The sequence below is a fragment of the Pongo abelii genome, chromosome 1 (assembly GCF_028885655.2).
Source record: "Pongo abelii isolate AG06213 chromosome 1, NHGRI_mPonAbe1-v2.0_pri, whole genome shotgun sequence".
Lineage (NCBI taxonomy): Eukaryota > Metazoa > Chordata > Mammalia > Primates > Hominidae > Pongo > Pongo abelii.
The window spans coordinates 89194217-89222158 of NC_071985.2; the positions used below are offsets into that span (position 1 = coordinate 89194217).

The 27942-nt window shown below is 46.1% G+C and overlaps 1 protein-coding gene and 1 non-coding gene across 5 annotated transcripts; one reads left to right on the plus strand and one right to left on the minus strand.

The window, feature by feature from the left end:
* Positions 1-35: 35 nt before the first annotated feature.
* Positions 36-27937, minus strand: UFC1 (ubiquitin-fold modifier conjugating enzyme 1). Of its 4 annotated transcripts, XM_054526797.1 has the most exons (8): positions 27808-27937; positions 26979-27125; positions 4812-5006; positions 1868-1935; positions 1568-1631; positions 1192-1268; positions 675-765; positions 36-474 (listed from the first exon to the last, which is right to left on the minus strand). In XM_054526797.1, exons 3-8 carry the CDS (start codon positions 4932-4934, stop codon positions 385-387), a joined length of 513 nt encoding a protein of 170 aa, XP_054382772.1. In that variant the 5' UTR covers positions 4935-5006; positions 26979-27125; positions 27808-27937; the 3' UTR covers positions 36-384. The 4 variants fall into 4 exon arrangements, with proteins under 4 accessions (XP_054382772.1, XP_054382769.1, XP_063583105.1 ...); XM_054526794.1 differs by lacking the exon at positions 26979-27125; XM_063727035.1 differs by lacking the exon at positions 27808-27937 and having other exon boundaries at positions 26979-27173.
* LOC112131630 (small nucleolar RNA ACA64) lies at positions 17771-17895 on the plus strand. Its single transcript, XR_002913632.1, has one exon. It is a non-coding gene; the product is annotated as a small nucleolar RNA ACA64 (small nucleolar RNA).
* Positions 27938-27942: the final 5 nt, after the last annotated feature.

The following is a 27942-nucleotide window of genomic DNA, read 5'->3' on the forward strand; positions in this document are numbered from 1 at the left end:
CCCTCTGTTAACAGCTCCCAATGAGAACCACAGGCTACCAGAGGAAGCAGCTTTTATTGATGGGTTTTCTCCAGAAACCAGAAAGACTATATGTACTCACTTTCAGTTACCCTCTATGCCTCCAGGATCGCATGTTGCTCCACCTGGGGGCGGATATAAATTACCTCTAGATTGTTCAAAGCCCAGTCTTTCCCTTCCCTGTGCAGCCTTAGAACCTAAGTAGCAATACTGTTTGGTGTTTGTTTGTTTCTCCCCCAGCAATGCCTGCTGCAGCTACTTAGTAACAACTAGAGGTGGAGGGTGTCCGGGGAAGCAGTTAGATGAGTTAAGTGTGATGCACAGGAAAATAGTATTGTAGCCTATCAAAGGTCCCTCTGCCCTGCCTCAATGGCTTGATTCGTTGCATTTCTCTTTGTGTTGGATGACGCCCTTCTGAATCAGATCAGGGATTTCCACTGCCAGCCATGGACCCAGCTGCAATACAAGGAAAATCCTGTGAGATTATTACCAGTCAATGCTTCTTGTTCCATTAGAAGCTCCCTCCTGGAGACAGATTCTGGGGGAACATGCTTAAGGGACATCACTGTTATTCCTTTTATTCTTAGCTGCTTTTCTTGTACTGCTCAGGGCCTGAGTCCCTCTTTCTCCTTTTATGCCAAATATACAAAACTTACCCCTAGAGCCATGAGATGAGCTAGTCCAAATTTGGGCACATTCCTGGCCCACAAAGGTTTGAAATGATCCGTCAGGCATATTTTGCCACCCCTATGAGAGGGACATGAAGAAAGTGTTGACATGCAAAGTTTACCATAAAGCACAGCAGCCTCTTGGGGGCATAGGAAGACTACTAGTGATCAGAATTGAGAACAAGTTCAGCTAAGTACTTTGCTTAGGCTCAGCAGAGGAGGGCCTGACACCCCACTAGGCCAGCAGACCCTGGGAAAATCTCTGCCTCCAAAGTTCTTCCTTTTTTTTTTTTCCTTACAACTTTTAAGTTCAGAGGTACACATGTAGGATGTATAGGTTTGTTACATAGGTAAACGTGCCATGGTGATTTATGCATAGATCATCCCATCACCCAGACATCAAGCCAAGCATCCATTAGCTATTCTTCCTGATGCTCTCCCTCCCGCCATGAAGTTCTTCCTTAAGGCCTTCTTTGACTCTTTGCCATCTCCTATTCAGTCCTACCTGTACATCTTTGCTGTCTTTCCATCCAGCTCAGGAACTGCAATTTCTGGGGCAGTAGTAGGATATGTGATAGGAATCTGGAGAAATTATAAAACCTTAATAAAACAGAATCAGGATAGAAAGGAACTAATATAATCATACATACATATTTCTTGGTTAAACTGAAATGTTAAGTAAAACTCCCCAAGCAGCACATCCATACCAGGATTCTGGATGTGGAGATGAGTAAATATAACTTATGCTTGCCTCAAACCTCAGCTTTTCTCTCCCATTTTTAAAGTTTTCTTTGGTCCCTTCAAGAAAGGATAGCTTGTTACCAATCATCTAATCCCTCCCCTTCTACTAACCTTCATATTTCCCACTCTATCACACTCACGTCAAACTCGATGTCAAACTCATATTTCAGGAGGTCATGGATATACCAGCATTTTCCAAACCACCTGTAACAAAGACCAAACCTTAGCCCAATTTGCCTATTCTTCCAATACTCAAATGACATCTTGGCTTAGGCCACCAACCTGGGAAACTCATAGGATGAGAACTGGGGAACTCTGGAGCTGTGGGAGTGGAGACAGCTAACATGAGACAGGGCAGCTTTGGTAGTGGGCGCTAGGATACCAAATTACCTAACTCATATAAGACTCCCACCCCACACCTCCCAAGAGGGTCTACCTACCGAGTCCCTTCCTTGTTGGACTCCAGTCGGAACCAATCGTTGTCAGCATTCTTGTTGTTCTCCACATACTGAAAGCAGAGAATGAGGTCTTTGAGAGAGTAGTTGGGGCCAAGGGCAGTCCCTCTCTCCTCGAAAGAAAAGTATGTGGTTATATATATATATATATATATATATATATATTTTTTTTTTTTGAGATGGAGTTTCTTCGCTCCCGTCACACAGGCTGGAGTGCAGTGGCGCGATCTGGGTTCACTGCAACTTCCACCTCCTAGGTTCAAGCGATTCTCCTTCCTCAGTCTCCTGAGTAGCTGGGATTACAGGTGTGCACCACCATGCCCGGATAATTTTTGTATTTTTAGTAGAGACGGGTTTTCGCCATGTTGGCCAGGCTGGTCTCGAACTCCTGACCCCAGATGATCAACCTGCCTTGGCCTCCCAAAGTGCTAGGATTACAGGCATGAGCCACTGCACCCAGCCGGTTACTTTTTTTTTTTTTTTTTTTGAGATAGAGTCTCACTCTGTCACCCAGACTGGAGTGCAGTGGCGCGATCTCGGCTCACGGCAAGCTCCACTGCCTGGGTACACGCCATTCTCCTGCCTCAGCCTCCCAAGTAGCTGGAACTACAGGTGCCCGCCACCATGCCTGGCTAATTTTTTGTATTTTTTTTTTTTAGTAGAGATGGGGTTTCACCATGTTAGCCAGGATGGTCTCGATCTCCTGACCTCGTGATCCGCCCACCTTGGCCTCCCAAAGTGCTGGGATTACAGGCGTGAGCCACCGCGCCCAGCCTACTTTTTCTTAATATGTTTACCTAATTTTTCTAACATTAGCAAAGCTGAAGACAAGGCTATACTCGTCAGTGGGGGTCTGCCCAGAACAGAGAATAGAATGTTTGAGCTCCACTCAATTTAGCAAGCACAAAAGACCTGAAGATATCATCTGGATTCTCCTCTCACTTCTCTGATAGTGTCTGCCCTCAGCCCACAACTCATTTAATGGTAGACTCCTTCCCTGGGTAACTCCCTTCCTTCTAGCCTCATATAGTCCTGGTTTCAACTAGCACCCACAGGCTAATGACTCCCAGATTTTTATCTTTGGTCCAGATCTTTCCTCAGAACTTCAGCCTTTAGTATCCAACTGTATGTTGACATTTTGACCTTCATTTCACAGGTACTTCAAACTCAGCATTTCCATCTGGAATTTATAATATTCCTTTGGATACACTTCCTGAATTATCCTCCTGAATTATCAATTTCAGGTGGCAGTATGAGCATTCACCCAAGGCAAAAACCTGGGAATCATCCTTGACCCTCCCTATCCCTTACTACACTAATCCATGATGTCATGCTAATTTTACCTTCTGAATATTCTACAAATCTACCTCTCCTCTTTATCCTCACAACTGCCTAGTTTAGATTGCCTTTTGTCTCGCTGAGATTAATGACAGCCTCCTAACTTGTCTCTTACCTTCAGTCTTGTCCCTGTCAATTGTATTTTCCCCTTATTGCCAATGTGACTGATCTAAACCCAAATCTGGCCATGTTACTCCTCAGCTTAAAAACCTTTAACGGCATCCCAAAGCCTCCAAGAGAAAATTCAAGTGCTCAAATATGTCTCCTAGCTTTGTCTACCATTCCCTGCCTCACATTTGATGCTCTAACAACTCCGAGCTACTTTGTTTCTTCAAACACATCATGCCGGTGCCTGTGCCCTTTCTAGATTCTATGCCTTTGCTCATGCTGTCCCTTTTGGCTTGAATGTCCTTCTACTCTTATGTTTTATCAGGCTAACTTATGTTTATTCTTTAAGTTTCAGCTCAAGCATTACCTCTTCCAGGAAACCTTCCGTGACCAAATGCAAACTGGATGTCTCCCCTTATGCTCTCAAAACATCCTAGCCATTTCTCGCTTTATATCTGTCCATATCTGTCTCAGTCTCTCTCCACTTAAACACTGTATTATAATGATCTGGTTTTGTCTACCTGAGTAAGTTCCTCCTTATTCGGCTTGGTATCTCCTCCCTAGGTTCTATATGCACAGTAATTTTTTTTTTTTTTTTTCTTTGGTGAATGAATACATGAGGTAGGAGAACTAGAACTGCTGGTCTTTGAAGCAGGCAGAAACTATAAGGAAGACAAACTTTTTTCACCTTCCACAGTAGAGAGATAGCTGAGAAGACAGCCCGTTTCTAACTATGAGCTAAACTCCCCAAATCTCTGTAGTTAACACCTACTTGAATTTTCAGCCCTAATGTGGTTTGAAAGAGTGAAGAGTGAGGCCAGGCGCGGTGGCTCACGCCTGTAATCTCAGCACTTTGGGAGGTCGAGGCGGGTGGATCAGGATCACGAGGTCAGGAGATCGAGACCATCCTGGCCAACACGGCGAAACCCCGTCTCTACTGAAAATACAAAAATTAGCTGGGTGTGGTGGCGCGCACCTGTAGTCCCAACTACTCAGGAGGCTGAGCCAGGAGACTCGCTTGAACCCAGGAGTCGGAGGTTGCAGTGAGCCGAGATCGCGCCACTGCACTCCAGACTAGCAACAGAGCGAGACTCCGTCAAACAAACAAACAAAAGAGTGAAGAGTGAAGGAGGGGGCAGACAGATGCGGACTGGGAGTTGGCGCCCTGAGGATTTTTGTTCACATCCAGGTGAACAAACACCTGGAGCCAGGGAGACACGTCACCTTCCGGGGAAGCGGATCCCTAAAATAACTGCTGCTTTTAGCCGCAAGGTCTGGCCCCACTGTGCACCTCACCTGAGTCTTTTTTGCCCTCTCCCCACCATCCCTCCTTAGTCCCCGAGCCCCACAACAGTCCCATTTCTATGAATTTGGGCGTTAAACTTAAAAACCGGAAGCGGCTTCCACACGGAGCCTATTATTGAGGACACCTGATTTCTCCCAACCCTTATTCTACGCGTTAGACTGCAGAAACACAACTAACCCGGATAAGGGACTGATATTCCTCCTTCAGTCGCTGCACCCACAACTCACGATCTCGGGGTCCGGCGTTAGTCTTCAGCACCGGGATCTCAGACACAACACGTCGCGTGGCCTCATCCGCCATCTTGGACCAGGGCGCAAGAGAAACGCGGAAGTGGTGTTGCCTGTAGCTTACCTCAAGGCGCCGTCATCTTCACTGTGGGAAGATAAGACGTTGGGTTGCTGTAAGACTTCTCTTTTGAATAAGATCTTTGTTTTCTTGTCACCTAGTTACCCGCTCGTGAGTGCATCGAGAAGAACAGAATATAAACAGATTACTCCGTCCTATATATGACACCTGTCATTAAAATCACCGCATAAGGCACAAAGGGTGACTTCCGTTCATGCTCAGAGAAGTAATCGCAGAAAACCCGGACACCTTCCCAAACTTGGAAAGCTCTTAGAACTTAAGGCTGCTGAAGGCATTTTTACTTATTTATTTATTTTTATTATACTTTAAGTTCTAGAGTACGTGTGCACAACGTGCAGGTTTGATACATAGGTATACTTGTGCCACGTTGGTTTGCTGCACCCATCAACTCGTCATTTACATTAGGTATTTCTCCTAATGCTATCCCTCCCCCAGCCCCAAGCCCCCAACCCCAAGGCGCTTTTCAAGGCACTGCCTTCCTAAAACAAGCGATTCGTGTTTCCTCTTCGAAGAATTTTTCCTTTGCTTATATATAGTCCTGCCTCTAGACGCAGTTATCCTGTAGAAGGATGTTTAACTCCTGATAAAGATTAGAAACCATGCAGAATCAAAAGACAAATCCCTGCAAGATTTGTGTCTTAGTCTAGCCATTCACTGAGTCCTAGACTTTTTTTTTTTTGAGACAGTGTCTCGCTCTGTTGCCCAGGCTGGAGTACAGTGGTACGATCATAGCTTACTGCATCTTCCATCTCCCAGGCTCAAGCGATCCTCCTGCCCCAGCCTCCCAAAGTGCTGGGATTACTTGTGGAGAAACAATAAATAAACTCCAGTTGGTCTTAAAATCTAAACACATTAATTTTTGCTTTTTTTTTTTTTTTTTGAGATGGAGTTTCACTCTTGTTGCCCAGGCTGGAGTGCAATGGCATGATCTCGGCTCACCGCAACCTCCGCCTCCCGGGTTCAATTGATTCTCCTGCCTCAGCGTCCGGAGTAGCTGGGATTACAGGCATGTGCTACCACGCCCGGCTGATTTTGTATTTTTAGTAGAGACCGGGTTTCGCCATGTTGGCCAGGTTGGTCTTGAACTCCCGACCTCAGGTGATCCGCCTGCCTCAGCCTCCCAAGGTGCTGGGATTACAGGCGTGAGCCACCACGCCGGCAATTTTTGGCTTTAATTTAAATATCCTGTTTGGCTGGCGTGGTGGCTCAAGCCTGTAATCCCAGCACCTTGGGAGGCCAAGGGAGGTGGATCACTTGAGGTCAGGAGCTCCAGACCAGCCTGACTGGTGAAACCCGTCTCTACTAACAATACAAAATTAGCTAGGCATGGTGGCGCACGCTTGTAGTCCCGGCTACTTGGAGGCTGAGGCAGGAGAGAATCGCTTGAACCCGGGAGGCGGAGGTTACAATGAGCCGAGATCCTGCCTTTGCACTCCAGCCTGGGCAACAAGAACAAGACTCCGTCTCAAAAAATAAATAAAACCTAAACACGTTAATTATAGATTTAAATATCTTGTTTGGCCGGGTGCGGTGACTCACGCAGGTAATCCCAGCACTTTCGGAGGCCGGGGTGGGCAGATGGCTTGAGCCCAGGAGTTCGAAAAAGCTTAGGCAACGTCGTAAAACCCCAGCTGTACAAAAAATACAAAAATTAGCCGGAGTGGTGGTGTGCACCTATAGTCCCAACTATTTTGGGGGCTGAAGCAGGAGGATCTCTTGAACCCCAGAGGTCGAGATTGCAAATGAGCCAAGATTATACCACTTCACTCCAGCCTGGGGGTCAAAGTAAGACCAAAATTTTAAAAAATATATTATTTTATTTATGTTTATTTCACTGTTTATTCAGTGAATCATTCCAGCCTGTGGCAGTAAGTTTTTTGTTTGTTTGTTTGTTTTGTTTTGTTTTGTTTTTGAGACAGAGTCTCACTCTGTCACCCAGACTAGAGTGCAGTGACATGATTTCGGCTCACTGCAACCTCCACCTCCTGGGTTCAAGCGATTCTCCTACCTCAGCCATCCGGGTAGCTGGGATTACAGGCACGCAGCACCACGCCCGGCTAATTTTGTACTTTTAGTAGAGATGGAGTTTCACCATGTTGGCCAGGCTGACTTCGAGCTCCTGACCTCAGGTGATCCACCCTGCTCGGCCTCCCAAAGTGCTAAGATTACAGGCGTGAGCCACCGTGCTCAGCCTCCAGTACAATACTGAGTAAGAGTGTTGGCGGGGCGCGGTGGCTCACGCCTGTAATCCCAGCACTTTGGGAGGCCGAGGCAGGCAGATCACAAGGTCAGGAGATCGAGACCATCCTGGCTAACATGGTGAAACCCCGTCTCTACTAAAAATACAAAAAAATTAGTCGGGTGTGGTGGCGGGTGCCTGTAGTCCCAGCTACTCAGGAGGCTGAGGCAGGAGAATGGCGTGAACCCAGGAGGCGGGGCTTGCAGTGAGCCGAGATCGCGCCACTGCACTCCGGCCTGGGCGACAGAGCGAGACTCCGTCTCAAAATAAAAAAAAGAGAGTGTTACCAGCAGTCATCCTTGTCTCGTTCTGCCTTTAGGGGGAAAATCAATGTCTTTCTCCTTTTTTTTTTTTTTTTTTTTTTGCGACAGTGTTGCTCTGTCGCCCAGGCTGGAGTGCAATGGCGCGATCTCAGCTCACTGCAAGCTCCGCCCCTCCAGGTTTTAAGCAATTCTCTGCCTCAGCCTCTGGAGTAGCTGGGATTACAGGCGCCCGCCACCACGCCCAGCTAATTTTTTGTATTTTTAGTAGAGACGGGCTTTCACCATGTTGGCCAGGCTGGTCTTGAACTCCTGACCTCGTGATCCACACGCCTCGGCCTCCCAAAGTGCTGGGATTACAGGCGTGAGCCACCGCGCCCAGCTGTCTTTCTCCATTAAATATGAGGTTAAGCTGCAGATTTTTCACAGATGCCCTTGTCAGGTTGAGGAAGTTCCCTTCTGGCGTTGACGGTTTTTCTCAAAAGGGAGTTGTTTTTTGATTTTTGTTCTGAGACGGAGTCTCCCTCTGTCACCCAGGCTGGAGGGCAGTGGTGTGATCTCGGCTCACTGCAATCTCTGCCTCCCCTCCTGGGTTCAAGTGATTCTCCTGCCTCAGCCACCCAGTAACTGGGACCACAGACGCAGGCCACCATGCTCAGCTAATTTTTGCGTTTTTTGTAGAGACGGGGTTTCACCCTGTCTGCCAGGCTGGTCTTGAACTCCTGACCTCAGGTGATCTGCCTGCCTCGGCCTCCCAAAGTGCTAGGATTACAGACATGAGCCACAGCGCCCAGCCTTATAAAGGAGTTTTTCAAATGCTTTTTCCATGTTGATTTGAGATGATGGTGTGTTTTTTGTTTTTTATTAGCATGCTATATATCTCTTTCATAAAAAAAAAATTGGATATTGGATAAGGCTAAGGCAAAGCTTTGTACTTCTTAACTAGAGATCTCTCTTCTAGGGGAAATAAGATTTATTCCACTTTGGGTGTGGGCACTGTGGTGTGATATAGAGAGCAGAGCTTTGGAATGAGGCTTTGCAATTTAATTGTTGTAAGACTTTAGCCGGCGAGGCGCGGTGGCTCACGCCTGTAATCCTAGCACTTTGGGAGGCCGAGGCGGGTGGATCATGAGGTCAGGAGATCGAGACCATCCTGGCTAACACGGTGAAACCCCGTCTCTACTAAAAATACAAAAAATTAGCCGGGTGTGGTGGCGGGCTCCTGTAGTCCCAGCTACCGGGAGGCTGAGCCAGGAGAATGGCATGAACCCAGGAGGCGGAGCTTGCAGTGAGCCGAGATCAGGCCACTGCACTCCAGCCTGGGCGATAGAGCGAGACTCCATCTCAAAAAAAAAAAAAAAGAGTTACTTTAACTCTGTTCTTTAACTCTGGTAACTGTATTTTCTCAACTATAAAATGAGGATAATAAGGCTTATAAGGCTGGGCATGGTGGCTCACACCTATAATCCCAGCACTTTGGGAGACTAAGGGAGGAGGATTTCTTGAGCGCGCAGAAGTTCGAGACCAGCTTGGGCAAAACAGAGAGACCCCATCTCCACAAAAAGTTTAAAAATTAGCTGGATGTGGTGGCGTGCACCTGTGTCCCCATCTACTTGGGAAGTTGAGATGGGAGGATGACTTGAGCCTGGGAGGTCAAGGCTGCAATGAGCCGTGATTGAACCACTGCATTCCGGCCTGGGTGACAGAGTGAGACTCTGTCTCAGTTTAAAAAAAAAAAAGCTTATATAGTTATAACTATATACGCAATGGCCATTCATTTACATAATAGGCTGTCAGGATGAAATTCAGATAAATAAATGGCAGTATTCAAACTTTTACATGGTAGTGAAGCCAGGTTTACAAACAAAATCTTACCGGGAGTACCAAATTATAAAAATAATCAATATAGCGCTGCTCTTGTTCAAGTGCAGGCAGAAGACATCTATCCCTGAGAATACTTCTATGGTAACTACTCATCACACTTTATTAATTGTATAATTGTCTTGATAGCCTGGAAGCTCAATCAGGGTAGGGATTGTGTATCTATCTTGTTCAACGCTGTGCTTCTAAAACCTAATATAGCGTCTGCCACAGATTAAATGTTCAATCAATATTTTTAACATCAATGAGTATCTTGATACATAAAGTAAGCACCAGAAAAGCTGTCTTTATAAAGCTGCATGTTGTTTTTGTTTCATAGTTTTGGAAAACCACCTTATTTTTAATTTTTATTTTTTTTCCTTGAGACAGAGTTTCACTCTTGATGCCCAGCCTGGAGTGCAATGGCTCAATCTCGGCTCACTGCAACCTCCGCCTCCTGCGTTTAAGCAATTCTCCTGCCTCAGCCTACCCGGTAGCTGGGATTACAGTCGCCCGCCACCACACTCAGTTAATTTTTGTATTTTTAGTAGAGATGGGTTTTACCATATTGTCCAGGCTGGTCTCGAACTCCTGACCTCAGGTGATTCGCCTGCCTCGGCCTCCCAAAGTGCTGGGATTACTGGCTTGAGCCACTGCACCGGGCCGGAAAACCACCTTATTAAACCATTCAGTAAAGCATAGCACATAATAATGTATGATAATACAAAGCACTGTCTCTGTTATAAACATAGGCCTGCCTCTATTATAGGCATAGTTGCATCTCAGTAGGACATGCCTCTTTTAGAGAAAGGTTTAAACTATGGATTTAACTTACTATTAAGTAATGCTCACATGAGACAAGAAACTAAAATTGAGAAGACTGGGGCTGGGCGCGGTGGCTCATGCCTGTAATCCCAGCACTTTGGGAGGCCAAGGCTGGCAGATCACGAGGTCAGCTGATCGAGACCATCCTGGCTAACATAGTGAAACTCTGTCTCTACTAAAAATACAAAAAAATTAGCCGGGCGTGGTGGTGGGCGCCTGTAGTCCCAGCTACTTGGGAGGCTGAGGCAGGAGAATGACGTGAACCCGGGAGGCGGAGCTTGCAGTGAGCCGAGATCGCGCCACTGCACTCCAGGCTGGGCGACAGAGAGAGACTACATCTCTTAAATAAAAAAAAAAAAAAAAGTGTGTAGTCCTAGCTACTCGGGAGGCTGAGGCAGGAGAATGGCGTGAACCCCGGGGGGCGGAGCCTGCAGTGAGCCGAGATAGCGCCACTGCACTCCAGCCTGGGCGACAGAGCGAGACTCCGTCTCAAAAAAAAAAAAAAAAAAAAAATGAAGGAAGAGTATGCAGGCCTGAGCCTCACTGTTTTTCAGAGGAAGAACTCATTCATGAGCAAATGTTTATGGAGTTCCTAATATGTTCCAGGCATTGGAAATACAGTAGTGCATAGGCAGGTGGACTCCCTGTCTTCATGGAAATTATCCTTAAATAGTTATAAAAAGGAATTCAGCCAGGCGTGGTGGCTCACGCCTGTGATCCTAGCACTTTGGGAGACCGAGGCGGGTGGATTGCCTGAGCTCAGGAGTTTGAGATCAGCCTGGGCAACATGGTGAAACCCCATCTCTACTAAAATACAAAAAATTAGCAGGGTGTGGTGGTGTGTGCCTGTAGTCCCGGCTACTCTGGAGGCTGAGGCAGGTGAATTGCTTGAACCCAGGAGGCAGAGGTTTTAGTGAGGTGAGATCGCACTACTGCACTCCAGCCTCAGCAACAGAGCAACATTCTATCTCAAAAAAAAAAAAAAAAAAGGAATAGAAAAGGATTGATTAAATAGCTCAATTCTAGGAAATGTAGGCAATGCAATAGGACAGTTGGGTGCATCGGAGAACCCCTGAAGGTAGTTGAAAGCCCCACTGTCTGTCATCATGGGAAAAGGCAGCTCCTGGGACAGAAAGAGAAGTGAATACTGGATTAGAGAAATAAATCTTGGATTAGGGAAAAAAGAGGAAGCTTTTCCTCTGTTCTCTTTTTTTTTTTTTTTTTTTTGTGAGACGGAGTCTCGCTCTGTCGCCCAGGCTGGAGTGCAGTGGCATGATCTCGGCTCACTGCAACCTCTGCCTCCCGGGTTCACGCCATTCTCCTGCCTCAGCCTCCCGAGTAGCTGGGACTACAGGCACCTGCCACCACGCCCGGCTAATTTTTTGTATTTTTAGTAGAGACGGGGTTTCACTGTGTTAGCCAGGATGGTCTCGATTTCCTGACCTCGTGATCTGCCTGCCTCGGCCTCCCAAAGTGCTGGGATTACAGGTGTGAGCCACCGCACCCAGCTCCTCTGTTCTTTAAGGCATTGGTCTGGACTCCAATATGCTGGAAAATAACTCAGAACGGTGAAAGAAATGATGGCTCTGCTATACGGAGGAAGCCACGTTATAGAAGATTAGTGTAGATGGATAGCCAGTTTTGGAAGTTATTCTCTTTTGTTATTACCTTTAATTATCCTGGAGACTTCAACAAAGAATTATGGTAAATTATAGCTTGGTCTCTTATGCTATGAGAAACTGGGTTCACACTTAGAATCACTTGGTAAAAAGAATTATAATGTTAAGCTAACGTTTATACGGTGCTTATTATGTGTTTGGCACTGTCCTAAACATTTTACAAACATCAGCTCCTTTATTTCTGGTTATAACCCTGGGGTGGGTTCTCTCATTATCCTCATTTACACGTGAAGAAATTGAAGCACAAGTTGAATGAAAGAAAGCCCTATCACACAGCAATTAAATGGTAGACCTGGAATTCAATCCAAGCACAGCCTGGCTCTAGAAGTCACACACTTAACCAATTGATATACCTTTCTACCATCTCTAGGCCAATATAAAATTAGCAGCAGGGATCTGAGGGATTAGGAGCAGTAGCAGGGGGCTATTGATGGCCCTAAATGGCAGACAGTGATCAATAATGAACCTGTTTCTGAAAACACAAGGAGAGCCTCGTGGTTCTGCATTAAGCACAGTAGAACTGCAGGGACTCTAAACCACCCCCTCCCTTGAATGGGCTGCGGTATGCGCAGCACCTTCTGTGGTATTGGTATCACCCTTAGGGATTTTGGAACTACAGACTTTGCGTTTAACCATTAATGGGACTTCATCTCTACCTCCCCTTTGGGTAGGAGAAACTAATATGGTGACAATTACCATAAAATAAGAAATCCCTATTCTGGAGATAAACAAAGTACTGTCTGAGTAACTATGCCTGAGAGAATCAGATATGGCTGATGGCCTTTGAACTGGAACTCTTAGGATAAATACATTAAACATGCAGGCAAGGAGAGAGCAGGGAAAGCACAAATATGATAAAATGAGAACAAACTTTTACATATATTTGGTTTTAAAATATTTACTTCTGAATAGATAATACATGCACCTGCCCCAAATTTAAAAAGGACAAAAGAATATACAGTGAAACCTATGTTTCAGAGTTTTGCTCTTGTCACCCAGGATGGAGTGCAGTGGTGCAATCTCAGTTCACTGAAACCTCTGCCTCCTGGGCTCAAGTGATCCTTTCACCTCGGCCTCCCGAGTAGCTGGGACTACAGCAGGCACATGCCACCATGCTCAGCTAATTTTTGTATATATATATATATTTTTTTTTTGGAGACAGAGTCTCAGTCTGTGGCCCAGGCTGGAGTGCAGTGGCGCGATCTCGGCTCACTGCAAGCTCCGCCTCCCAGGTTCACGCCATTCTCCTGCCTCAGCCTCCCGAGTAGCTGGGACTACAGGCGCCCGCCACCACGCCCAACTAATTTTTTGTATTTTTAGTAGAGACGGGGTTTCACTGTGTTCGCCAGGATGGTCTCGATCTCCTGACCTCATACCTGCCTCGGCCTCCCAAAGTGCTGGGATTACAGGCGTGAGCCACCGCGCCTGGCCTAATTTTTGTATATTTTTGTAGAGATGGAGTTTCATGCCATGTTGCCCAGGCTGGTCTCGAACTCCTGAGCTCAAGCAATCTGCCCACCTCAGCCTCCCAAAGTGCTGAGATTATAGGCATGAGCCACTGCACCTGGCCTACTATCTTTTCAGATGTTTAGTATCCATCCGTATTTCCTGTTCTGTACAATATTTCATTATTATTCATTTATTTTAGAGATGGAATCTCCTTATGTTGCCCAGGCTGGTCTCGAACTCCTTGGCACAAAGGGACCCAGCCTCTCAAGCAGCTACATACAAGTGCATGCTACACCCAGCTCTGTTCTGTAAAGTCTTACCTCCTTTCCCCCTTTTAAATTATTATTCAAAATTTCTTTTCTTTTCTTTTTCTTTTTCTTTTTTTTTTTTTTTGAGACAGAGTCTTGCACTGTTGCCCAGGCTGGAGTGCAGTGGCGCGATCTCGGCTCACAGCAAGCTCCACCTCCTGGGTTCACGCCATTCTCCTGCCTCAGCCTCCTGAGTAGCTGGGACTACAGGCGCCCACCACCATGCCCGGCTAATTTTTTGTACTTTTAGTAGTGACAGGGTTTCACCATGTTAACCAGGATAGTCTTGATCTCCTGACCTTGTGATCCGCCCGCCTCCACCTCCCAAAGTGCTGGGATTACAGGCGTGAGTCGCTGCGTCCAGCCTATTATTCATTTTTCTTACTGATTTGCTTTTTTTTTTTTTTTTTTTTTTGAGACGGAGTTTCACTCGTTGCCCAGGCTGGAGTGCAATGGCGCGATCTCAGCTCACCGCAACCTCCGCCTCCCGGGTTCAAGCGATTCTCCTGCCTCAACCTACTGAGTAGCTGGGATTACAGGCATGCACCACCACGCCCAGTTAATTTTGTATTTTTAGCAGTGACAGGGTTTCTCCATGTTGGTCAGGCTGGTCTCGAATTCCCAACCTCAGGTGATCCACCCGCCTTGGCCTCCAAAGTGCTGGGATTTGGGCGTGTTACAGGCGTAAGCCACCATGCCATGTTTTTTTCTTTTTCTTTTTTTTGAGATGGAGTCTCGCTCTGTTGCCCAGGCTGGAGTACAGTGGCACAATCTCAGCTTACTGCAACCTCCACCTCCCGGGTTCAAGCGATTCTCCTGCCTCAGCCTCCTGAGTAGCTGGGACTACAGGTGCCTGCCACCACACCCAGCTAATTTTTGTATTTTCAGTAGAGACAGGGTTTCACTATGTTGGCCAGGATGGTCTCCATCTCTTGACCTCGTGATCCACCTGCCTCGGCCTCCCAAAGTGCTGGGATCACAGGTGTGAGCCACCATGCCCAGCCTTTTTTTTTTTTAGACAGATTCTTGCTCTGTCGCCCAGGCTGGAGTGCAGTGGTGCGATCTCAGCTCACTGCAACCTCCATCTCCCGGGTTCAAGCGATTCTCCTGCCTCAGCCTCCCGAGTAGTTGGGATTACAGGTGCCCACACCACGTCCGGCTACTTTTTGTATTTTTAATGTAGACAGGTTTCTCCATGTTGGCCAGGCTGGTTTTAAATTCCTGACTTCAGGTGATCCTCTCACCTCAGCCTCCCAAAGTACTGGGATTACAGGCATGAGCCATTGTGCCTGACCTGATTTGTATTTTTTTAAATATTAATATTAAAAAGATTAGCCATTTGTGATGAGTTGTAAATATTTTTCCCAGTTTGTTATTTGTCTTTTCTTTTGTTCATACTATTTTAAACAATGTGAAAAATTTTCACATATGAGGTTATCAGTATTTTGCTTGTAGCTTCTGGTGGTGGTGTCACCATAACAATCTCGATTATTTTTTAAAAATTTTCCTCAGGCCTGGTGCGGTGGCTTATGCCTGTAATCCCAGCACATTGGGAGGCCAAGGCAGACAGATCACTTGAGGTCTGGAGTTCGAGACCAGCCTGGCCAACATGGTAAAACCCGGTCTCTACTGAAAATACAAAAATTAGCCGGGTGTGGTGGCAGGTGCCAGTAGTCCCAGCTACTCGGGAGGCTGAGGCAGGAGAATCATTTGAATCTGGGAGGCAGAGGTTGCAGTGAGCTGAGATTGTGCCACTGTACTCCAGCGTGGGTGACACAGTGAGACTCAGTCTAGAAAAAAAAAAAATTCTGTGTTTTTACCCCCAAAAATTACAATGGCTTTATTATTTGTTTTAGCTTATTTGAACAATAGAGAAAAATAAAATTAACCCAAAAATACCACCCCAAGAGATTTTAAAAAGCCACTATCATTTTAGGTATATATTCTTCCAGATATCTGTATGTATACATTTCCAATCTTCTAAATCCTTTCAGTTTAATTTACTGTTCTAGGTTCTTGAGATGGATGCAGAACTCACAAATTCTCAGCTTTTCTTTCATCCTAAAATTTTTTTTTATTTATTTACTTACTTATTTTAAAAGAGACAGGGGTCTCCCTATGTGGGCCAGGCTGGTCTCAAACTCCTGGCCTCAAGCAATCCTTCTTCCTTGGCCTTCCAAAGCACTGAGATTACAAGTGTAAGCTACCACATCTAGGCTCTTTTTTCTTATGTGCTCTTAAGACTATATATTTTCCTCTGAGCACATTTTTTTCTTTTTTCTTTTTTTTTTTTTTGAGACAGAGTCGCACTCTGTCACCCAAGCTGGAGTGCAGTGGCGTGACCTTCGCTCACTGCAACCTCTGCCTCCTGGGTTCAAGCGATTCTCCTGCCCCAGCCTCCCGAGCAGCTGGGATTACAGGCACGCGCCAACATACCCGGCTAATTTTTGTATTTTTAGCAGAGACAGCGTTTCACCATGTTGGTCAGGCTGGTCTCAAACTCCTGACCTTGTGATCTGCCCACCTTGGCCTCCCAAAGTGCTGGGATTAACAGGCATGAGCCACCGCGCCCAGCCCTTTTTTCTTTCTTTCTTTCTTTTTTTTTTAAGACAGAATCTCGCTCTGTCACCCAGGCTAGAGTGCAGTGGAGCAAGCTCGGCTCACTGAAACTTCCACCTCCCAGGTTCAAGCGACTATCTCGCCTCAGCCTCCCGAGTAGCTGGGACTACAGGTGCCCACCACCACTCCCGGCTAAGTTTTTGTATTTTTAGTAGAGACAGGGTTTCACCATTTGGGCAGGCTAGTCTCCAACTCCTGACCTCAAGCAATCCACCTGCCTCAGTCTCCCAAAGTGCTGGGATTAAAGGTTTGAGCCATGGTGCCCGGCCTGCTTTGTGACATTTTAAATTATCACTCAGGTCAAAATATTTTCTAACTCCAATTGTGATTTATTTTGTGGGTCATTTAAAAATGTATTCAGCACACTACAGTCTTAAACTCCTGGAATCAAGGGATCCTCTGGCCTCCAAGTAGCTGGGACTGCAGGCATATGTCATTGTGCCCGGCTGTATTTAACTTGTAAACATAGGGACTTCCCAGTTACCTTTTTGTTACTGATTCTAGCCTCACTGTAATGTAGGCAAGAAACATACTTTGTATCATTTGAAGCCTTTGAAATTTGTTGAAACTTGCTTTATAGAACAATCTGGTCAGTTTCTTAAATGTTCCAAATGTGCTTGAAAATAATTTGTAATTTGAAGTCGTTGGGTATAGTGGACTCTATACGCTTGTTGAATCAAATTTGCTGCTCGTGTTATTTAAATTTTCTATATCCTTGCTGATTTTTTCTTATTCTTTCTCTGTCTTTTTTTTTTTTTTTTTTTTTTTTAGAGAAAGAGATGGTCTCATTTTGTCTCTCAGGTTGAAGTACAGTGGTGCCATCATAGTTCACTGCAGCCTCAACCTCCTGGGGTCATGTAATTGTCCCACCTCAGCCTCCTGGGTAGCTGGGACTACAGGCATGCACCGCCACGCTCAGCATTTTTTTTTTTTTTTTTTTTTGAGACGGAGTCTTGCTCTTGTCACCCATGCTAGAGAGCAGTGGCGTGATCTTGGCTTACTGCAACCTCCGCCTCTTGGGTTTAAGCTATTCTCCTGCCTCAGCCTCCTGAGTAGCTGGGATTACAGGTGCCTGCCACCACGCCCAGCTAATTTTTGTACTTTTAGTAGAGACGGGGTTTCACCATGTTGGCCAGGCTGGTCTCGAACTCCTGAACTCAGGTGATCTGCCAGCCCCGGCCTCCCAAAGTGTTGGGAATTACAGGCGTGAGCCACCGCGCCCGGCCCTAATTTTTTTTTTTTTTTTTTTTTTTTTTTGTAGAAATGGGGGTTTCCCTATGCTGCCCAGGCTGGTCTTGAACTCCGGTCTCATGCAATCCTCCCATCTCAGCCTCCCAAAGTGCTGAGATTACAGGCATCAGCTACTGCACCTGGCCCTTACTGACTTTTTCTATCAGTTCTGAAAGAAGTATACTCTATTAATTGAGAGAGGTGTGCTAAATCTCCTACAATGATTGTGAACTTGTAGCTCGGTGCTGTATATTATTTGAGGTTTTGTTAAGTACATACAAATTTAGAAATGTTTTCTGGCGTTGGTTGAAAATCACCCCCGGTTTTGGCCGTGGTTGCGGGTGAGATTTGGCGCCCAGAGCCTCCGCGGGCCTCAGCTCACCGCGCTGCCCCATGTGTGGCAGTGAAACCCAGGCCCCGACAGGCGCCGCGGCCTCCCCCAGGGTGCGGCCGCTCGCGTGGTCTGACCCCTGACTCCAGACCCCGGCTGCAGACCCCAACCCTATTTTTCTCACCACAGGACACTGGTCCTCCCACGCCTGAGACCGACGTTGCCAGGACCGCAGGGTCAGGGGGACTCGGCTGTCCCCCGTCTTTCAAAAAAAGCTGTTTGTCTAATATAAATAAACAAATAAATAAATAAATAATTTAACTTCCTGGTGAATTAAACTTATTGGTATAAAATGTCCTTATTTCTAGTAATGCTTTTTGCCTTCAAGTCAACTGTGTCTGATTTTAATATAAGCTTCTTTTGGTTTATGTTGCATAGCTTATCTTTTCCTATACTTTTACTTTCAACCTTTTGATAACCTTATTATTGTTTATTTATTTATTTATTTAATTTATTTATTTTTGAGACAGAGTCTTGCTCTGTTGCCCAGGCTGGAGTGCAGTTGCGCGATCTCGGCTCACTGCAAGCTCTGCCTCCTGGGTTCATACCATTCTCCTGCCTCAGCCTCCTGAGTAGCTGGGACTACAGGCACTCGCCACCACACCCCGCTAATTTTTGTGTTTTTAGTAGAGATGGGGTTTCACCTTGTTAGCCAGGATGGTCTCGATCTCCTGACCTCGTGATCTGCCTGCCTCGGCCTCCCAAAGTGCTGGGGTTACAGGCGTTAGCCACCACGCCCAGCCTATTGTTATTTATTAAAAAAAAAATTTTTTTTTGAGACGGAGTCTCCCTCTATCACCCAGGCTGTAGTGCGGTGGCACAATCTCAGCTCACTGCAACCTCCGCCTCCCGAGTTCAAACGATTCTCCTGCCTCAGCCTCCTGAGTAGCTAGGATTACAGGCACGTGCCACCACACCCGGCTAATTCTTGTATTTTTAGTAGAGACGGGGTTTCACAATGTTGGTCAGGCTGGTCTCGAACTCCTGACCTTGTGATCCACCCGCCTTGGCCTCCCAAAGGCTGGGATTACAGGCGTGAGCCACCACACCTGGCCACATTATTATTATTATTTTTTAAAAGGAGTAATTTATGAACAGTGAGATGAAAAAGCAGTGATCACCAGAAGCCTGCAATGTTTCATCAGGATATGATTCAGTCCCAGTTGTCAGCTCTTCTTCCAGGTCTTTTGCAGGTATCCTTTCTCAGCCTAGGACATTCCTCCCCATTCTCCACAAAACGGATGTCTCCTTCATGTCTTCGTCTTCTTCTTCTTTCTTCTTCCTTCTCCTCCTCCTCCTCTTCTTCTTTTTTTAAAGACAGACATGGTCTTGCTCTGTTACTCAGACTGGAGGGCAGTGCAGTAGTGTAATCACGGCTCTTTACAGCCTTGAACTCCTGGGCTCAAACAATCCTCCTACCTCAGCCTGCCGAGTAGCTGGGGCTACAGGCACATGACATCACACTCAGCTAATTTTTAATTTTTAATTTTTTTTTTGAGACAGTCTCCCTCTGTCGCCCAGGCTGGAGTGCAGTGGCACGATCTCTGCTCACTGCAACCTCCGCCTCCCAGGTTCAAGCAATTCTCCTGCCTTAGCCTCCGGAGTAGCTAGGATTACAGGCGTGCGCCACCATGCCTGGCTAATTTTTGTATTTTTAGTAGAGATGGAGTTTCACCATGTTGGTCAGGCTGGTCTTGAACACCTGACCTCGTAATCCACAAGCCTCGGCCTCCCAAAGTGCTGGGATTACAGGCATGAGCCACCACGTGAGCCCAGCCAATTTTTAATTATTTTTGTAGAGACAGGGGTCTCACCATCTTGCCTAGGCTGGTATCAAATTTGCCTCAGCCTCCCAATATGCTGGTATTACAGGTGTGAGCCATTGCACCAGGCCCTTCCTTCATGTCTTTTGGCTTCTATTATATGTTACCTCCTCAAAGGGAGGCTTTCCCTGGTTTTTGACATAGCATTCAGTTATTTTCCTTCATAGCACCTATTTCAATTTAGAATTATGTATTTGTTATTTTATTCCTTAATATCTGTCTACTCATGTAAATGGTAAGCTCCATGAAGACATGCACCCTCTGCTTTGTTCTCCACTGTGTATCCTATCCTACATGTCTATCACAATACCTAACATTAGTAAATGCTTAATATATATCTATTAAATAAATGACTGATGGCTGGGCACAGTGGCTCAAGCTTGTAATCCCAGCACTTTGGGAAGCCGAGGCGGGACGATCACGAGGTCAGGAGATTGAGATCATCCTGGCTAACACGGTGAAACCCCATCTCTACTAAAAATACAAAAAAATTAGCCGGGCGTGGTGGTGGGCACCTGTAGTCCCAGCTACTCGGGAGGCTGAGGCAGGAGAATGGCGTGAACCCAGGAGGTGGAGCTTGCAGTGAGCCGAGATTGCGCCACTGCACTCCAGCCTGGGCGACACAGTGAGACTCTGTCTTGGAAAAAAAATAATAAAAAAATAAAATAAAATAAAATAAAAATAAATGACTGAATAAGTTTCCTTTCTTGTCAGTGTTACTAGATTAACAGATCAGGAGAAGATCATAGATGCGGTGTATCTTTTTTTTTTTTTTCTGGAGACAGTGTCTCACTCTGTCGCCCAGGCTGGAGTGCAAGTGTCATGATCTCGGCTCACTGCAACTTCTGCCTCCCGGGTTCAAGTGATTCTCCCACCTCAGCCTCTGGAGTAGCTGGGATTACAGGCGCCTGCCACCATGCCCAGCTAATTTTTGTGTTTTTAGTAGAGACAGGGTTTCACCACGTTGGCCAGGCTGGTCTCGAACTCCTGACCTCAAGAGATCCACCTGCCTTGGCCTCCCAAAGTGCTGCAATTATAGGCATGAACCACCACGCCCAGCCTGTTATGTTATTTGAAAAAGAATGGTCTGGAATATAAGAGCATTTTTACTTAATTGAACAACCACCCAAAGAAAAATTGGTTAATTCTCTAATTAACTGGTGGGATTGGTGAGACAGGGTTGTTTTATGTTACGGTCTTTGGAATAACCAATGACTTGGAAAAAGTCATCCCCATGGGGGCAGCAGAGAGTCATTGATAAAGAGCCTGCTGAATTTCTGAAACCTGGTGAAACTTGTTATATATAATACAATAATAAATATTAGGTAACATTTATCGAGCACTAGGCCCTGTGCAACACTTTCTATACATCATTTAATATAATCATTAAAACAATGATCTGTAAGGTGGATGTTATATTTCTTTCACAGATAAAAAAACAAGTTTAGAGAAGTTAAGGAACTTGCCTGTCATATTAGTGAGGGTCAGAGCTGGGGAATGAAGAAAAGGGAACAGGTTGAGGCGACTTGAACAGCAGATCATTAGGATTCAGCAACTGATTGTGGTCCCTACTCCTTTTTTCTTTTTCTTTTTCTTTTTTTTGAGGCAGCAGGGTCTGGCTCTGTCACCCAGGCTGGAGTGCAGTGGTGCGATCTTGGCTCACTGCAACCTCGCTTTCCAGGCTCAAGTGATCCTTCCACCTCAGCCTCCTGAGTAGCTGGAACTACAAGCACATGCTACCATGCCTAATTTTTGTATTTTTTTCTGTAGAGACAGGGTTTGGCCACGTTACCTAGGATGGTCTTGAACTCCTGGACTCAAGCAATCCACCCGCCTCAGCCTCTTAAAGTGCTGAGACAGCAGGCATGAGCCACCATGCGTGGCCGAGGTCCCTACTCTTTTATTCAGGAGCCATAGAAGCCAGAATTCTAGTTAAGGACTTAGAGCTAGGTTCCAAGCTGAACTGAAATTAGGAGGAGCCAGTAGTATAATGCCTGGATGAAAATGAGTAACTGGGGCAGCTTAGAGTTAATAGGAAACCAAGAATAGAGCAGATCATCAGGTCAGCAAGGCCCTGCAGGGTAAAGCAGAAGAGTAAAGCCCTGGTAGGGACACAGGGATCCGAGTGGCCCTGGAAGAGTCAAGAGGATACTTGTGACAAGGGGCTAGTGCTAGCAAGATATAGACTTCTTAAGGGAATATCTGGTTTGAAAAGATTAATCTGGCAGACCTGGGAAGGAACATGGACTAGGACAAGCAGCCTTAATAGAGTATTCACATCAAGAAAGAGAACAGATCTGCTTTACTCTAAACTGGTACTACCACTGACTTGTAAAAAAATATTTAGTAGGGACATGTGGCTATGATGTATTGACCCAGAGAGAAAAAACAGAACCAATAAATGGAAGTTACAAAGAGATTTATCTAAGGATAGTAAAAAGGCCTTTCTAATTACTGTGAATTACAGGGAGTTGAAAACTACAGTTAAGGACACAGTGGAAATGTGAGCCTGTGGAGAGATAGCTGAAGGGTTCCAGGTTACAGATTCCAGTGAAGGAAGAGGTAACTGTGGGAGTAGTGTTTTGATAAGTAGAAAAGGATGGTCATCAGGATAGAGCTGAAGGGGCCAGTCTTTGAAAGCTGGAGGGATGTTTTCTCAGCCGAGGAAGGGATAGGAACTAATGTAAAGGAAGAGAGTTCTACACAGGGTTCTCAATCTTCTCAGAGGAAGTTCCCCCAAGTTTTTAGTTGAATCAAGGGGAGGGTGGTTCATAAGGCAAGAGATGAAGTTTTTGTTTTAACTGTACAGATGATGTATAGTTTAAGCTAAGGAGGAACAGCAGTCTAGCTATAGCTAACAAAAAACTCTAAATTGTTTGAAATATTTTTTTCTCAGTGATGGACATGAGGGTGCCCATCTCTACACAGGAGGTCCCTTTGGCTTAGCTCAGGAAATCTGCACAGCTCTCTTTGTTGGCATTATGATCTTAGGACTTCATGTTGAAAGAGTGAACTTCCAGGGCTCCCCAAGCAGAAAATATCCCTCCAAATAAACTGACTAGTTTAGGAACAGCTGGCCAGGCAACTGTCCCAATGTTTGGAATTTGGAAAATTTGGTCATTGAAGTCTGGCCCCAGGGAAAAGAACTGAGTTCTGTGAGTCCTGCAGGGGAAGAGAGATTACTTCAGAAGGCCTAATGAAGGCAAATCTCAGCCCTTCCTTCACCTTTCCATTCTTTTTTTTGGAGACAGAGTTCAATTCTGTTGCCCAGGCTGGAGTACAGTGGCGTGATCTCGGCTTACTGCAACCTCCACCTCTCAGGTTCAAGCAATTCTCCTGCCTCAGCCTCCCGAGTAGCTGGGATTACAAGTGCATGCCACCACACCCAGCTAATTTGTGTATTTTTTAGTAGATGTTGGCCAGGCTGGTCTCGAACTCCTGACCTCAAGTGATCCTCCTGCCTCGGCCTCCCAAAGTGCTGGGATTACAGGCAAAAGCCACCGTGCCTGGCTAAGCTTTCCATTCTCAGTGAAGAAAGTGATCTGTTCTTTTCCCCATTGGCTGCAATGAGCAGACTGGACATCATACTATAACTAGAAAAGGCAATCCTCAGCTTTCTCTAATCCTCTGAATGGAATTGGGTTAGGTTTGGAGAGGAGAGGTGGGTTCATGCAAAGGAATTACCATCATGGTGCCAAGACTACTAGGTGTCAAACCACTTCAGAATATGGATACGGAGGGAGAATATTATTCTCCTTTAAGAAGTAGTGCCTGTGTCTGCCTTTTTTGCGGGCTTATGTGGATTACATCTGCATTCCACACATCACAGCTACCTCTGTCCTGATGGCTATTCCTCTAGGAAAAGCTAAGGAGCAATCTGCGAAGACAATGAATACATAAGGGAGACTGTTTACAAAAGAAAAGTGTTCCAGTGGGTATAGAGGAAAAAATGGTCAGAGGTGAGGTAGAAATTTTTTACTTTTCCCAATTAATGAACACCTTTTCCCTTCAACCTTCTACAGGCCGTTTATTCTTGCTCCTGTAGGAAGGGGTGGCAAGGTATCAGCTTTCTCTTTGCTACCCACTGCTACTTTTAGACCACTGTGCTTCCATCCTCTTGCAAAAATTCTTCTCCCTTTGAAGCTTATGCCATCTGGCTTTACTGCCCTTTAGCACCTTTTTTTTTCTTTTTCTTTTTGGAGTGCAGTGGCATAATCATAGCTCACTGCAGCCTCAAACTCCTGGGCTCAAGTGATCCTCCAAACCCAGCCTTCAGCACCTATTAACCTCTTTTTGTGCCAACCCTTACTATCATCCTGGGAGGTTTCAGAAAAACCTATGAAAAATACAGTTAGTTCCTGACCTCCAACTCCAACGAATACTCCCACTTTCAATTCCTTAATTTTACCATTTCTAGAAAAACAGGTTTTTGTTGATGGCAGCTTCAGGGCCATAGTAAGGACTGGGAGAGGGTAGCATTCTTCTTCTTCTTTTTTTTTTTTTTGAAACAGGGTCTCGCTATGTCACTCAGGTTGGAGTGCAATGGTGCCATCAGGGCTCACTGCAACCTCAAACTCCTCAGTCTCAGGTGATCCTCCCACCTCAGCCTCCCAAATAGCTGGGACTACAGGCAAGTGCATACCTAGCTAATTAAAACAAAAAAATTTGTAGAGATGGGGTCTCTCACTATGTTGCCCAGGCTGATCTTGAACTCCTGGCCAAAGTATTGGGATTACAGGTGTGAGCCACCACACACAGCCAGGGTAGCATTATTGAGTGTAGTAAGATTGATGGTGCCAGCACTGGCTGGTGTTGACTTGAAGACTCACCGAAAGACTGGGACTGGCAGCCATGATGCATAAGGGCAGAATAGCCTGGGGGTTGTACTGCCCAGTGATACTTGGGGAAAGGTTCAAGATCTGGATTTGACTCTTGTGCCAAGCTTCCAAGAAACCTAGGTTCAGAGGTAAGAGCACCTTTCCTATTAGCTGCCTCTCTGGGGACATCTGACACTTTCAACATCCACCCCCTTGAAATACTCTTCCCTTTGATTCTGTGACAATTATCTCCCAGGTTTTCTTCTTCTTCACTCGCTGTTCCTTTTCATAGATTCTCCAAAAGCTCTTTTTCTACTTGTGCCTTAAATGTTGGAATTTCTGAGAGCACTCTTCTTAGCCCTCTGCCCTTTTCTGGGGAGCTTATCCAAATCTATGGCTTCAACTACCACTGAAATGTTGATGTTTCAGAATTTCTGGCCTATATATCACAGGACTTTCTAAAAAGTAGTTTTCTGGCCAGGCACCATGGCTCACGCCTGTAATCCCAGCACTTTAGGAGGCCGAGGCGAGTGGATCACGAGGTCAGGAGTTTGAGACCAGCCTGGCCAACATAACGAAACCTCGTCTCTACTAAAAATACAAAAAATTAGCCAGGCATGGTGGCGTGCACCTGTAGTAGTCCCAGCTACTCGAGAGGCTGAGGCAGGAGAATTGCTTGAACCTGGGAATCAGAGGTTGCAGTGAGCTGAGATGTGCCACTGCACTCCAGCCTGGGTGACAGAGCAAGACTCTGTCTCAAAAAAGAAAAAAAAAAGTAGCTTTCTATAAAATAATATGTGCATAATAAAATAATTTCAAGCAATAAAGATAGATGTAAAATGAAAAGAGTAAGTCTTATCCCTCCTAGGCCCACTCTTCATAATTTTTTAATGCATGTGTAAATGTGTCATATTTATTCTGTGCTTGCTTTTTTTCTCCACTTATATTTTTCTGTTAAGTTTTAGATCTGTATATTAAACATGCCACTAGGACATATCTATCTAGCTATCTCACAGGTACCTAAAACTTCTTCCTTTTCTTTGGAATTCTCCCTCCTGCAACACCCTACCACTAGTCTCCTTTTTACATCAACACCATGAAAAAACCGTCTTTATACGTTGTGCCCTCTCAATGCAATCTGGTTTCTATCCACCATAACTACAAAACAGCTTTCTCCAAATTTCCTAAATGACCTCCTTGTTGCAGTATCTTTTTTGGGGGGACAAAGTCTCGCTGGAGTGCAGTTGTGCAATTTCGGCTCACTGTACCTCCGCCTCCTGGGTTCAAGTGATTCTCCTGTTTCAGCCTCCGGAGTACCTGGGATCACAGGTGCGCACCACCATGCCCAGCTAATTTTTGTATTTTTTGTAAAGATGGGGTCTTGCCACGTTGGCCACACTGGTCTCCAACTCCTGGTCTCAACTGATTCACCTGCCTAGGCTTCCCAAAGTGCTGGGATTACAGGTGTGAGCCACTGTGCCTGGCCCTTGTTGCAATACCTGATAGATACATTTTATTTATTTTATTTTATTTTTTTGGAGACAGTCTCACTCTGTCACCCAGGCTGGAGTGCAGGGGCACGATCTCAGCTCACTGCAACCTCTGCCTCCTGGGTTCAAGCGATTCTTGTGCCTCAGCCTCCCCAGTAGCTGGGACTACAGGCGCGCACTGCCATGCCTGGCTGATTTTTGTATTTTTAGTAGAGACAGGGTTTTACCATGTTGACCAGGCTGGTCTCCAGCTCTTGACCTCAAGTGATCTGCCCGCCATGGCCTCCCAAAGTGCTGGGATTACAGGCATGAGCCACAGCACCCGGCCTATTTATTTTATTTTTTTTGAGACAGGGTCTTGCTCTGGTGCCCAGGCTGGAATGCAGTGGCGCGATCTCGGCTCACTGCAACCTCTGCCTCCTGGGTTCAAGCAATTCTCATGCTTCAGCCTCCCAAGTAGCTGGGATTACAGGCATGTGCAACCACACCCATCTAATTTTTTTTTTTGTATTTTTAGTAGAGACAGGGTTTCACCATGTTGGTCAGGCTGGTCTTGAACTCCTGGCCTCAAGTGATCCACCCGCCTCGGCCTCCCAAAGCTAAGATTACAGGTGTGAGCCACCATGCCCGGCCCTGATGGGTATATTTTAGTTAGCATTTTACTTTATCTCTGTTACACTAAACGCTTTAACCAGTTTCCTTGATAGTTCTCTATGGTTTTCTTCTTTCCTTTCGGTTTGCCCCTTCTCAGTGTTCTCTTTTCGGCTTCCCTCATCCTATCCCGCAAATGCAGGTATCCTCTCTAGCCCACTTCATGGCTTCAACAGCTATCTATATGCACACGCACACACACCTCAAACCTTTCTTTTGGGTTCCCAACCCACATTAGCTAATATCCCAGGGGCACCTAAAACTCATTATCTCCCCACTAAACGAGAAAGAAAATGGTATCATTATTCCCCAGTTGTCCAAGTCACAACATTCGTACCTCTTAAACCAATCTGTATCTCCCCATCCGCACTCTCCCTTCCACAGGCAGACCATCATCATCCTTGCCTGGAAAAGAGCCTCACAACTGCTCTCCTTGATTCTCACTTTGTCCCCTCAATTCATCCTTCACACTGCACGCAGCGATCTAAAATGCAAATAAAATTGTTCACACCTCTGCTGAGATTCTTCAAAGACTTTTCATTGCCTTAAGGATAAAATTCAATTAATTTACAAGGCTTCGCATAATCTGGTCTTCCCCTATCTATTACCTCTTTCTTTAGCCACACCAGGCTGTTGGCAGCTCCAGAATGTACCCGCACCATCCTCCCCACCCCCAATTCCCAACAGCCCTACGCGGATCAGCTAGGCGACACTTCCTACAGGAAACCGGCGTTCAAAAGGTAAATGCTGAACGAATGAATTCCGAGACGGGATCTGGGCAGCGCTTTCGGCTCCGGATCCGGGTTTACGGAACGTCCGGGTTATCAGGAAGCTCAGAGGAAAGGTGAAATCCAGATCTTGACCCTTCACTCAAGTTCGCCAGACAAACCGATCCCTGTGGTATTCCGCCCTTATGAGTCATGGCTGCTAATCCCAGCCTTTCAGTGGGTCTTGAAGTCGCCACCAGCCAGCTGTGGCGCCACCAATGTTTCCCATTCAAGAATGCTATCCTCTCCGATTCCTTATTACCGCCCTAAGCAGCCGTCAAGAAAAACCGGCGTTGCCAGCTTGCCCCAAAGCAAGATGGCTGCCAATCTCTAGCTCTCCTCCCGAAGTGAAGCTATCCACTCCCCACTTAATGCCGCTGCCAGGCTGCCCTCACTTACTATGGCTACTCCGGCTCATGTCTCACTATGGCCTCGAAGCCGCCACTAACCGGCCGGGTTCCGGGAGGCGCCGTTCAGGATGCAGCCACCCCCGCCCGCCTATCCCCTCCCCCACGCCCGCGGCGGCGGCGGCGG

Coding starts and splice junctions, on each gene's coding strand:
- UFC1 (XM_054526794.1), bottom strand. CDS start 4,934: ATGGCGGATGAGGCCACGCGACGTGTTGTGTCTGAGATCCCGGTGCTG. Junction 1,936..4,811: donor AATATCAGTCCCTTATCCGG/GTTAGTTGTGTT, acceptor CTCTGCTTTCAG/TATGTGGAGAACAACAAGAA. Junction 766..1,191: donor AAGACAGCAAAGATGTACAG/GTAGGACTGAAT, acceptor TCCCTCTCATAG/GGGTGGCAAAATATGCCTGA.